We start from the raw sequence: 14,180 nt of genomic DNA on the forward strand, positions 1-14,180 counted from the left end.
GTATTCCAAGCATGCAATTTTAAAGTAATTTATAAGTGCTGCGTATCGTATCATCCATCACACTCTGCCAGAGTATCAGAGTTTTTCTGGTCTTGCTTTTACTTTTGTAGCAAAGCCAAAAACAAAAGAAATGCTAGTGCACTCGCATCACACGTGCAGACTAGATATAAGTGTGTAAATCTGAACTGGTCATCCGTTAATCCGCACTGTATGGATGGCATATCTCAAAAAATTAGCCTAATAAGACCGTTAATCCGTCCATATAAGTATATAAACATTTGGCCGGAGGTCAATTTTTCTTAACAGTTCGTCTGTCTCGTATACGTGGGGCCCAAATGATGAGTACAACAGGCTAGTTTTTAAGACAAGGTATCGGGGATTGAATGATGAGAGGCTAAGATCTCACACATGTGTGACTATTTTGCATGTGTGGTGCGAGTGCACTCAGCTTCTCTCCAAAATACAAAGGTGGAGTGGAGAGGGGGAGAGCCTTATAAGACATGGATGTTTTTCTACTGCAATCTCTCTCTCTCTCAACTGTCTAGATGCATTGCTTAAATTAGCATAGGCTTAAAGGGGTATGTTTGGAACCTTTTCCTTTTTCTCATGGCTTCGGTTAAAGCTGAGGAAGATCTGCTGTTTTTCATCGTTTTAAAGCAAGTTCAGGGCTCAATCTCACAGTGACAGCTTCTTCTTTCCTTTCTCTTCTCAGAATTTCATTCTCCTTCTCTCTGATTCTCAAGTGAGCCATCTTGTTTTCACTGTAAGTCTATTTCCTCATTTGGGTTTCATCAATTTCGATCTTTAGATCGAATTCCGGTTCGAGAAAGGCCGATATTTCATGGTTGTTGTTTCTTTCTTCGTTGTGGGAGTTTTTATTAATGGATTCTTTCACTCAGTATCATCTGATCTCGATTAGACATGGATTCCATTGATGGGTTTTCCTTCAATTCAATATTTGGTTGTTCGACGTCTTTCATCGAACCTATTGTAAGATTCTATGAAAGGAATCCAATAAAAGCCAACGTAAAAGAACCAATCACCAATGTGAAATAGCAATGGATAAGAGTCGTATCGGTTCCATTAGCAGTTCTGATCTCATCGACGCAAAGCTTGAACGGCATCAGATGTGTCTAACCGTAAGGTGCCCGGGTTGTGGATACATGCTCGATCGAAAACGGGTATGTAAAATAACTAATAATTTCGGATTCCTTTAATATGGTTATAAAAGTTTAAATTAATAAAATAGATACGTTGTGGTTTTCCGCGTCTTGAATTTTAGTGAATTGCATTTTAACAAACAAAAAGGAAATGAAAAAATGGAAGAGAAGAAATTGAAATGTATGTTTGGATATGCAGGACTGGTTAGGGCTTCCAGCCGGAGTGAAATTTGATCCAACAGATCAAGAGTTGATAGAGCACCTTGAGGCGAAGGTAGAAGAAGAATCGGGGAACTCGAAATCTCATCCTCTGATAGATGAATTCATCCCTACAATAGAAGGGGAAGATGGAATCTGCTACACCCATCCTGAAAAACTTCCAGGTTAGAAGATTCTAACATTAATAGATATCTCTATAACCATGCCTTCTATTTTTGACATGAAACTAGTCTTTCATAGATTTCCTATAGTAGATATCACACACTCTCTCTCCTCCTTGGCGGGTGTCGGAAAATCATACAGATAAAATAGCCAAACCCCATATGGGTATTAGATTCATTTGAGAGAGATGCTACAGTGTTCTCAGAGGACTACAAGTTATGGTGCTCCTGGTTGCATCAGTTAACTTGAGCACTTCCATCATTCGATCTGAACTGTCCATTAAGTCCAAAACTCATACTGCTTAGATGATCCAATCCATCTTTGATTTGGCCTTATTTTCTATAGCTGTCCTTTTTCCAAGCTATGGTTGCAATGGTTGAGATTGCCTAGCAAAAGTGATTCTTTAGAATTATAAGCAATCCACGATGGTACCTAACAAAGAGATTGATCAAGAGCTTCCCATGAGGTCTGTGGGTCCCATCATGGTGTGTGTTGGACATCCATGCCTTGCATTTGGTGGATCTCTATATATTATGGGATGTCATAAAAATTAACTATAACCAGAGCTTAGGTGGGCCACGCTATTTGAAACAATGTGAAACCATGTCTAAAACATCTAAAATCACTTACTGGAGCTCACTTGGTTTTGGAATGGCCATGGGTGGGCATTCACTCTCAACTCTTTTCTATGATGTGGCCCGCTAAGTTCTGGATTGACCTGATTTTTAGGCCCGTGGCCCACCACCAAAGAATGCATCTGATTGATGGGGTAGATGTCCAACAGAGATCATGTTGGAGCCCACAGAGCTCGAACTCATGGGAAGCTCCCATGAGGTCGGCATCACATTACCTTTTCCCGTACATATGTGTGTCATGCACGCATCTCTTTTGTTACTTACACCTAAAACCCTACTTGATTTTGCAAACCCACATGTCTATCAGGTGTAACAAAGGACGGTCTAATCAGGCATTTCTTCCACAGGCCATCCAAGGCCTACACCACTGGAACGAGGAAAAGGAGGAAAATCCAAACAGAATGCGATCTGCAAGGAGGTGAAACAAGGTGGCACAAAACAGGCAAAACAAGGCCTGTGATGGTGATTGGGAAGCAAAAAGGATGCAAGAAGATCTTGGTCTTGTACACTAACTTTGGGAAGCGTAGAAAGCCAGAAAAAACCAACTGGGTCATGCATCAATACCACTTGGGTCTGTCTGATGAAGAGAAAGAAGGTGAACTTGTGGTCTCAAAGATCTTCTACCAGACCCAACCCAGGCAATGCAATTGGACGGATAAGATTGCAGGTGGAGAGAGCATTGAGCATAGAAGGGAGACTGGTAGTGAGAGCTGTTCTTCTAGAGAAGTTACCAGCAATAGAGATCATGATTTGTCGGTGGTTGGGATTCCAAGCTACAGTTCCATGGACATCCAACGGCTGAAACCTGATCATTTTATCTTTGGTCCACTGGGGAAGAGCATTGATGAGGTAAATAGTTCTGTGCTCCCTCATATACTTCTGCATTTGTGCATGCGTCGTTGGTGCATTTCCAAAATTTACCTGTGTATCCATATCTCGCGGAATGATCACATGCGTCCAAACATATGGTAACTGCCATTTGTTGTGTGGGGTCCACTCATGTAGAATCATAACCGTGCTTCTGGTGCGTCTCCTCATGTTTACTATACATGCCAATAATCATCCCCATCAAAAACTTATGTGGGACACACGGCAGAAAGCAATGTAAAATCAAACCTAAAAACTCTATATAATTCACTTTTACTAGCCCACCTAAAATTTTGAATGAATTGATCTTTAGGTGTGTCCCTTCATCCTATTGGGGCCCACCCAATTAGTGGGTTGGATGACATATAAGCAGCACTGTGGACCGTACATTCTATGTAGAAGTTTAAATGGTGGGCACCCCTCAATGTTCCCTGGTGTACTCCCTTTGGTGCAGCCCCCAACTGAGTTATGGATCTCACTGGATTCTGAGACCTAGGCCCAATACTGGGACACATCAAATGGACGGGTTGGATGGTACTCCACATCAAGGTGGCCCCACACGACTGAATGTGGATCAGTTGTATAGACTATATATACAGCCCTGCATCGAGAAGATGGGACATTATCTCAAACGTCTCTTTTGGGAATGGATGGGGGATGATCAACTACAAACTGAAAACTGGTGTATATTTCGTCCCACATAGGAATGGTGAGGTGTATAACTACACACCATTACAACTATCTTAGCATTTGTTAAAAGATGTAAGTCACCATTGCATCTTTACTAAGCAGTTTGAACTCCTAATTCCAGCAAAAAATTACAAACGGCTTGATACATTTGAAATTAGATACTGATTTTATTCCAAGGAATTATAAAAATGCCCATAACACTATAAATTACAGTGCTCCTAGTTGCATTGGTTCACTTGGACAATTGAATCCATCAACTTGAAGATTCTGAACTATCTATTAAATCACATGCAAAAATTGCATTGATCCAATGATCCAATCCATCCATGATTTGGCCTAATTTTCTACTGCCATCATTCTTTCAACCCATTGATGGGATGGTTACAATGGCTGAACAAAAGCAATTCTTTAAAATAACCATGATAGGCCCTAATGAATAGATGGATCAAATTGTTGATTGGAAACATTTTTGTGTAAACAATCCTGACCGTCAGTTATGAAATACCACTGATCAAATGGTTAATATTTGTCAAATTAGGGTGATGTTTTCACTGTAGTCCATGAAATGTGCAAGTGAAAAGTACTGTCCCAACACAACTAAGAGCACTATAAGTTATGGTGCTCGAGAGCACCAGAGCCTCTACCTCCCTCTCTTCACCTGAAGTATGTGTTGATTTGAAACTCCTTTTAAACCTAATAGGACAGGGCATGTTTCATACCCCTATAAAAAGCTACACAAGAAGGCTCTTTAACAGTTCACCAGCTCAACTATACCTTTGCTTAGTTCTAAAATAACATAGACCAAGCCAATCAACAAAGAAAAGCTTGAGAAATTAAGAAGGAAAGCTTAGGCTTTTTGAGTAGGAACTTATTTATTTAATGCATGTATGCTCAAGCATGTATTCATGGTCCTCATGGTCATCCTTTCGCAAATATTATTATTATAGTTTCTTTCACAATTCATAGAGAAGGGAAAAGGAAAATAGTCATTTTATTTATCGTCTGTGATTTAATGAGGGCCTTCTCATGTGAGGAGGTGGAATATGTGTTAGAGATCTGTTCAGACAACACATATATGTAATAGATCTAGGCCACTCATCAAATAGTAACTACATCGTGAGGAAGCCATGGACCAAAAATAAGGTTAATCCACTGATCAGGCAGCTCCAGCTTTATAAGAAAAAAATGGCTGCTAGAAAAAATTCCAACAGCTCAAATTCAACGTGTGGATTCACTCGATGAATGCACTGCCTTGTTTTTTCTTTTCTTTTGGTATATGGCTTGTTAACAGTGCATCCTATCTGATGAATGGCCCCGATCTCCTACGTGTATGCCCTCTAAAAGGATCTAAGACACCTATTCTGCCTTGAATTACGAACCTTTATGATCATGCACAGCTAATATACATAAACAGATCTATATTTTCAAAATTATTTTTTAACATATGTACCCACACACTCTATTTTCAAATTTATCTATTTACTTTTCAAGTCTCATAAATAAAAGGTCTAATTTAAGAAAATATCATGACCCACAACATCTAAACTAAGCTGCTATCTTTTTATTTTTTATTTTTTAATTATTTTTTTTAATTTTTACAACCAGTATTTATTATAATAATAGAGATTATGTGATATGACATGCCACTTGTTTAGGAAATCATTACCATATCAACTAAGTGGGCCACACCATGTTAAATTACCAGGTCTTTTGTCCATTGATTCCAACGATATGGCCCACTTATTATTATTACTTTGGATTGTTTGGTAGGTTGGTCAGAGAGAAGCTTCAAATGCAAGGAAGGCATCAGGTAGCATGTGCACCGAGCATGAAGAGCTGGACCAGCAAAAGTCTCTCCACGTGACCCACGAGAATCCAGTCGTAACATCAGCTTACCAAATCAGCAGGCAATCAAACCCAATCACCACCGTTGTTTCTCAACCCCTCCCCCAAACTTCCATTGTTCTTGATGACCCCTATCAGGTCCCAGCTATAATCCTCCAACATGAAAATTTCCAGGTAATTGAATTTCATACGTGTATAGACTATACTCCGATACTCTGTGTAGGGTCCATCATCCGACCAATCGTTCTTGAGGAAGTACAGCATTCCGAAGGAAGTTGGACGGTGGGCGTTTAACTACACTCAGAATAACGGTGTATATAGGACTCGGATTGGCTAGCGTAAAGCACAGCACTGACATTGGTACTGTCTATATTGCAAAACTCTGTGGGCCCCACCATGATGTATGCGTTTTATCCATGCTGTCCATTCATTTTTCCAGATCATGTTAGGGCATGAGCCCAAAAATGAGACAGATCTAAAGCTCAAGTGGACCACACAACAGCAAACGATGAAGATTGAATGATTACCATTGAAAACATCTTGGGGGCTACAGAAGTTTTGGATTAAGCTGATATCTGTGTTCTCCGTTCGTCTATGTCTGTGTGACCTTATGAACAGCTCGATGGAAAATAGATATCATGGTGGGCCCTGGAAAGGTTTCAACGTTGGGTGTTGTTATCCCCACTGTTTCCTGTAGAGTGGTCCATTTGAGCTTTGGATTTCCCTCATTTTTCTGCTCATTATCTAGAATGATTTGACAAAAATGAATGGACGGTGTGGATAAAACACAAACATCTTGGTAGGGCCATAAAACTTTGCCATGTATACACGGTGTGGATACTCAGGTAGCGCATGACACTTGATACGCAGGCACGATCAGATATTGCACAGGTGGCATAATTAAGTCAAAGTAAACGGATGAAATTGTGGAACAATCCTAATATCTGATTCGTGGATATTTGTTAGTTGAAATAGATATTTCTCACTTTTAACTGTCCACCAATCTGATAGATAATGGAATACGAGCAATTTTTATTCACGATAGATCTAAACTGGGACCCATTATTTTGGACAGTTTAACTTGACTTAACTTGCATGTCACATATGCAATTTCTAAGTGCCTGCGTATCATCCATCACACTCTACCAGAGTATTTAAGTTTTCCTCAATGAGGAAATGCACAACACTTGGTGTAGCTGGCTACGTTTTTAGTTGTGGCCGGCACTCTATTCAGGCGGGGCTGCCTATCGGTTATCAAAACCTTTCAACTTCTGGGCCCTTCTATCCCAGCCATCCATTTATTAGTGGATAACGAAATATGGTAGATGGTCCATATATACGCAGAAAAAAAAAACCCAACTGTTCATATGGGTGGGATTTGGATGGAGGAGATTTTTGGCCCGTCTCCTACCAATGGCCACCAAATGGACACTAAGGGCCACTAAAAGGTGGGCCCACCTTGTTATTTTCTTCTTAATTATGATTTTTTGGGCAAAATATAATCATATTCACTTACCAAATGCAGCAACAGCATCATCAACAAAAACTGGCAGAAAGATCTGCTTCTGGTTTGGAAGAAATAATACTGGGGTGCACTTCGGGAGCAGTGAAAGAAGTAGGTTTGAGCTTTTGTCCCTGAAACCCATGTGGATTGCATGTCCCACACATATGATTTCCATCAGACAAACACCACCAAAATGGAAGGCTTAAAAGGCTCAAATCCCAGCCTTCTTTTCTCTCTCTCTCTTTTTTTTTGTCCTGCAAGTTAATGCACATTGCAAGTCATGAACCTCAACCCCACAAGTAAAAGAAACGCATACGTGTGAGAGATCAAAGCTGCCCGTTGGGGTATCCCTACAATCTAGATTCCACATGTAAAAAACAAGGCCTTTCAGATCATCAGGTTCGCCGTAAGTCTTCAAAATAAATGAACGGTTGAAACAAATTGATGAATGGTTCAAATTCCATGTACATTTGTGGCCCACCTGATGATTACATGTTCCATCTTTCACACGTGTGCGGCTAATTTCCGCATGTGAGGCGAGTGCAATTTAACATGATGATAGCACAAATTAAAGGGTCAGGATCCAGTGTGTCTTACGTGCCATTAGTAAATGTTGTCAAGTATCAACCGTGCAACTCATATCATTGGTGAATATGTCAATCAATCCGTTCTCATCACCCAATGGGCGACCTCATGGATAGTCCAACGGTAATAAATTGTGGCAATTGGCAGTTTCTCAAGAACTATTCCATCTGCGATTTTTTTTTCCTGAAATCTTGAACACTGATCTAAAACGTTCTTGATTATCCAGAAAATGATATTTTTTAGGCTAGGCTAATCTAAGAGGTGGTCCACTTATTGAATGCTTCTATTCATCGCTAAAATATAGCAATTAACATTTGTAGGGTTGATAATATTTACATAATGGTTATACAAAGAAGAAAGGGGTGGATTTTAAGGATTTGCAAAATAAACAAGAGAAGATGTAAAATCCTACCATTATCACACACACATGTAAAGAGAGAGGAATGCTCACCTGCCCACCAGTTTTATTTATTTATTTTTATTTTTATTTTTAACAAACGCACACACACCCCACACACTCACGCCGTAGTGGGCTTTCACCACCTATGGATACTCGAACCCTTGACCGAGTGTTGAAACTCCCGGGAGTCTACCTCTCGAACAAGAGCAAGGATCCACCTACCCACCAGTTTTCACGTGAATTCGTGAGAACTTTCTCACGTGATGTGGGCCCGAAATCTGAACCGTTCACAGGGTAAGAGTCAGGCCCTAGGGGGTTTCATGGGGTACTACATCACATAGACGGTTCGGATTTTGAGCATACATCATGTGAGAAAGTTCTCATGAGTTCGCGTGAGAACTGGTGGGCAGGAGAGCATTCCTCTGTGTGTGTGTGTGTGTGTGTGTGTGTGTGTGTGTGATGGGTTGTAGGTAAGCAATAGATCTGCAAAAATAAGATCAAGTTGGCATGCTCCCACCTATCTCAAGAACAAAATAGAAGAAAAATAAGAAAAGATTTAAGTTATGGAGACTTAGCAATTGTCTTTTGGTAGAAACTATGGTGAAAATTCACAACCATTTTGGAAACGGTGGTGACTCATTCAGCATACACATAGTTTGCATGTACATCAATCTGGAGTGTCCAAATCATGGGACCCAATGTGGATGGACCACAGACCAAGAGGCACTGCTCGGACGATAATAACCTGTCGATTATTCAGTACCAAATGGCCGATTTAAAACAAAGTGTTGAGAGGTCCAAATTCAATGGATCATATCTCTAACATTATCTGATCGATGTGGTTTTCTCCATCCCCGATCTGGACGTTTTGGAGTATAGTGGGTCAGTCACTACCATTTTTAAAATGGTGGAAAGAGATAAAAGGCTATTATTTTGGTAATAAGATAACACAGATCAGCCTTCCATTTTTTTTTTTCCTTGGAAATACAAAAAATCAAAGCCTATGTTGTAGGGTGGTTAATTTCCTTTTAGACCGGTCTCCATGATTAAAAAATAAAACCATTTGGCTCTTTGATTAAAAAATAAAACCATTTGGGGCTTTGGCAAAGCTAAAAGAAAAAGAAAAAGAGAAGCCCTTTTCATGCATGGTTCTGTCACAGGAAGCATGCAACAGACACTCATTTACCATGAATATTCTTTTCTTATGAGCCAGCTACTGATTACTAACACAAAACCCAAGTGGAAGAAAGAAAAAACAAATAAGAAAAAAAGATGAGGTCCAGATTTTAATGCTGTGGCAACTCATGTACAGTGTACACAACGTCAATGCATGCCAATCCAGACCGTCCAAATTGTATTACAGATGGACCATCACTGAAACTACATTGATTAAATGATCTTAAGCAGCTGATTTTGTCCATCTAATTCGGATCCAGACCAGTTTCTTTTTTATTGGTCTGAGGTTATTGTTCAATCAGTGTTTCTCAGGCCAGGCTCAGCTTACATGATTTGGACGGTCGGGATTTGTGTGCATGTATGCCACGATCCACATCAAGTTTATGCAAATGAGTCATGTGTGGCGAATGTGCATTGTAGTCCAGTATTCTTCTTTTTGTCGGGTACTTAGTTATGCATTTGCTGAGTCTGATCATTCATACACATGCACTCCGAGATTTTACTCATGACACAAAATTGAAATTAAACGGTCCAAAAATCCAAATCGAGGGAACCACTTAGATAAGTGATAGCACTAAAATCAAATTGATTGGGCCATTCTATTATCTGATTAGTGGATATTCTTCGTTGGATTCAGACCATCGACTATTTTTCATTTTAACCATCCATTAAATTTATACTAATTGGCCATTTAATATATGGGTTCAATGCAATTTTTGGTTTATGATCCATTTAGAGTGGATCCCATGACTTGAACGGTTTAACTGAGTTACATGTATTCCAGATGTACAATTTCTATGTGCATGATCAGAGTATCAAAGCTTCATCTTACAAAGCATTGTGCAATATATAAAAACCTAAAATTTTCATGCATGCGTGTGTTTCTGTTGCAGGATGCGTCAATCACAAACCCTCAAGAGACAGAATGGCTAAAGTATTCTTACTGGTCTGAACCTGACAACCACCCCCCTAATCAGGGGTAGGAGCAAAATACAGTAAGGAGAAAAACCCTAACATCCCACAACAAAAAACACCATCATCGTCAACATCAACATAAGCATCATTCCCTCTCTTATTCTTTATTAGGGTTTTGCATAAACCAACTGTGCAATAGTCCAAGTTGGAAAGACAGAAATACCAAAACAAGAAGAAAAAAGAAAGAGAAAAAAAAAAAGAAAAAAAAAAGAAAAAAAGAAAAAAAAGGAAAAGGAAAAGGAAAAGGAAAGAAAAGCTGCTATTGATGACAATAGAAGGGAAGCCAAATGCCCAAAGCAAATCACCATTCATGGAAATCATCCGCACCATCCATTATAATGCCCCTGGGTGCCACTGTTCCACCATTTCTAGTTTTTCACTGTACAATAGTTGTTTTGACCATTGTCTTCTTCTCATGTTATTGTTTCTACCTATGTTAAGAGCTCAAAGGGAAAAAAAAAAACATGGGATTTTTTTTTGAAGGAACTTGTTACTTATGTAGGCTCAAAGGGTTTTATGAATTTAAGGGTTTTGTGTATTTATATGGTCCGTTGATCTGATGTGCCCTTCTATCCAAGGATAAATATGCACCAAACAGTCTCCAGGCTGGGAATCGTAACTGTCCAGTTGTTAGAAGTAAAATAGCGAGTATTTCAATTCCAAGAGATAATCTGATGGTAATATCATGTTCTTTCTGTGCATTTCTCTACGCCTCACATGCATTTAGGTTGCGGCGATTTGGATGGTCTAGGATTGCCCATAACTATTCCGTGCTTAAGGATGAATATGCACCACCCATTTTTTTATTTTTTATTTTTAACTGGCGGTGAACTATTATATTAGTCTAGTCCAACATACCAAAAGAAACATGCTCCTACTAACCCTAAGCCATTTTTATGGTAAAAACATAAGTCACTATTTACACACTTTTAAAAATATATATATTCACAGTTCCACTTTTCATTTTAGAAAATGCATTGTTTAGATTTCAAAAATGGAACCTGAGTGTATGCAAATCAATAGAAATCAATATTCCAATCACAAACCACATTCAATACACTCTCTTTAGCTTATCCTACCATGGAAAATGGAAAAGGAGTTCTTTGGCGCTTTATTCTAATCTATGTGGGAGCCTTTTTTTTTGTTTTCCACGAGGACGGGCCAGTCTCTTTGTTTTTGCAGGATGAGAAAGAGAGTAGTGTGGGACGTTCATCGTCTGTTTGCTTTGGAACTTTTCATGAATGTGCATGAAAGGAAGCTGTATTAGTTGGTATCTCAGCCCTTCGCTGCCTTCGTTGTAGTTCCTTATGGAATAAAGAGCATAAAGGAAAACTCTTAAATAAAACAGCTTTAAAGGTAGTTTAGCTTGGCCACTATAGAATATAACAATTAAAGCGCTAGACTCCTATGTTAGTTTTGGACAATTTAAAAAGGGTGATGACTCATTTTCCTCCCACTATAGAGCATTGGGGATATGGCATGTACGATGATGAATGTGAAGAGAAAAGGAGGGAGAGAGCGACCTGGGAGGCATTATCAGGTGGGAATGGAAAGGGTGATGGCTACACAAAAAGGACTGCATTGCTGCGGGCTATAAAAAGAGAGAGAGACATGATGTGTGCTACTTGCAGAGAATGGGGCGAGGGCCACACACGCAGGAGGGAGGGAGGGAGAGAGAGAGAGAGAGAGAGAGAGAGAGAGAGAGAGAGAGAGAGAGAGAGAGAGAGAGAGAGGTTCATGGTCGGTTTTCCCTGAAACTTTTCTTTGACGTGCATGTAAGAAGCCATATGGGTTGGTATCTTAGCCCATGGACGCTTTCGTTGTAGTTTCATGCAGCATAAAGGGCCCAAAAGAAAACTTATAAATAAAGTAGCTTCTAAGGTATTTTAGGCTGCCTATTTCAGAGTATAAGCATTAAAGGGCTAGGTTCCAATGTTAGCTTTCACGATTACAAAAGGATGGTAACTTAATTATTTTTCTCTTACTATAGAATGCAACATAATGCAGGTGGAGAGAAAAAGATAGATGTTCCTGATGGATTATTAGGAGGGAAGGGATGGTGACTATACACAAAAATGATGAGACTGGCTTTGTTGCTAATGCTGAAAGAATGGCAAAAGAGAGATGTCTATATTACAAAGTGAGATTTGATTGGATGACAAGCTGTTGTCAAGGATAGCACTGGATCAAGTAACAAACAACTTTCAAATGACCGTGGATTGTGTGGTGAGCCTGCATTACCAAACTCCTTGGTGGCAGGACTTTGGGGGCCATCATGATGTATGTATTTTATCCACGGGCTACCATCCATTTTACTAGTTCATTTTAAGGCATGAACCCAAAATTGAAGCATATATATCCAAAGCTCAAGTGGACCACACCATAGGAAACAATGGGGATTGAAGGCTTACCTTTGAAAACATCTTAGGGCGTAGAAGTTTTGGGTCAAGTTGATATTTGTGTTTTCCTTTCAACTAGGTATGTGTGAACTTATGGACAAATTGGATGACAAGTACACATCATGGTAGGCCCTAGGAAGGTTTCGACATTGGGCACCATTATCCCCATTGTTTCTAGTCATGTGGTCTACTAATACTTTGTATCTTCCTCAAAGTTGGGCTCATGCCCTGAAATGAGCCAAAAAATGGATGGATGGTATGGATAAAACACATACATTATAGTGGGCCTCACAGGGTCCTAAGAACTCAAAGGTTGGTGGTGGCAGGGTCACCATGCAACACACTAGCTTTATGTGGGCTCCATCTTTGACAAACTGTCTATCATTCCATCAATTTTACCCAATCAGCGCCTGGGGGGCTATGGAGAGTGATTGCCAACTACATGCAACAAGAGAGGATAAGCAAGAACGTAATCCCGTACTGAGTAAATTTTGTGGAGCTTACCTTGATGTAGTGTCTTATATATCTATGCCCTCCATATATTTTTCCAGCTCATTGTAGTGAGTCCAAAATTGAATCTAAAGCTTAAGGGGGGCACACCACAGGAAACCGTGGGAATTGTACATGTACCATTCTAAACTTCATGAGAACCACAAATTTTTTTGGATCAAATTAATTAGTATTTGTGTTTTCCCTTCATTCATGTCTGTGTGATGTTATGAACAATTAGATGTAAATACACATCAATGTGGGCCCTAGAAAAGCTTCAACGGTGGATATCCCCAATATTTCTTATGATGTGGTCCACTTGAGCTTTGGATATGCTTAAATTTTCTTATGAGCAATGGGTTCGGTGTAGAACGTAGATTACATGTTGTATTGAGTATGTGGAGTCCACCTTGTATGTATTATCTATTTTGCGAACTCATTCTAAGGTATGGGTCCAAAATTGAAGAAACGGTAGGAAATGCATGTGCACTATTTAAAATTTCATTGGGACCACAAAAAATTTGGATCAAGTTCGTACTTGTGTTTTACCTTCAACCATGTCCGTGTGATCTCATGAATAAGTAGGATGCAAATACACATCAACGTGGATCATATGAAAGTTTTAATGGTATATATCTTTATCCCCACTATTTATTGTGGTGTGGTCCACTTGAGCTTTGGATATGCTTCAATTCTGGGCTCGTCCACTAAAACAAATTGATAGGACGGCTGGACTAAGTAGATGAGATATGTCAAGATGGGCCCCACAGAGTTTACTAAGGACACTATGCTCAATATGAAATCCACGTCCATCGGTATACAAATGTAAGCGGTTCAGGCTTTTTGCGGTAAAATGTAAGCTGCCAAGTGTTTTTCCGTACGCGTGATCTGTCTCATTCCTTTTTTTTTTTTTAAAAAAAACATTTTAAATGCCACAGTCTTACTTGCAATGACTTCCCAGTATTTTTTTTCAATGTCCACGTGTCCTGCAATACACAGTGACAATTAAAAGGTTACATAATTGAAGAGCTATCAAGACCATCCAACATATGAGTCCCATTGTCAAAGGAGTGT

The 14,180-nt window shown here is 39.5% G+C and overlaps 1 protein-coding gene across 3 annotated transcripts; it reads left to right on the plus strand.

Moving 5' to 3' along the window:
• The first annotated feature begins 533 nt into the window (after positions 1-533).
• On the plus strand, positions 534-10,667 carry LOC131222890 (NAC domain-containing protein 75-like). 3 transcript variants are annotated; one of them, XM_058218134.1, is made up of 7 exons: positions 534-763; positions 1,091-1,181; positions 1,360-1,543; positions 2,484-3,025; positions 5,504-5,752; positions 7,104-7,193; positions 10,137-10,667. In XM_058218134.1, exons 2-7 carry the CDS (start codon positions 1,128-1,130, stop codon positions 10,224-10,226), a joined length of 1,209 nt encoding a protein of 402 aa, XP_058074117.1. In that variant the 5' UTR covers positions 534-763; positions 1,091-1,127; the 3' UTR covers positions 10,227-10,667. The 3 variants fall into 3 exon arrangements, with proteins under 3 accessions (XP_058074117.1, XP_058074116.1, XP_058074115.1); XM_058218133.1 differs by having other exon boundaries at positions 534-1,181; positions 7,104-7,197; XM_058218132.1 differs by having other exon boundaries at positions 534-1,181.
• The last annotated feature ends 3,513 nt before the right edge of the window (positions 10,668-14,180 follow it).

The sequence above is a fragment of the Magnolia sinica genome, chromosome 13 (assembly GCF_029962835.1).
Source record: "Magnolia sinica isolate HGM2019 chromosome 13, MsV1, whole genome shotgun sequence".
Taxonomy (NCBI): Eukaryota; Viridiplantae; Streptophyta; class Magnoliopsida; order Magnoliales; family Magnoliaceae; genus Magnolia; species Magnolia sinica.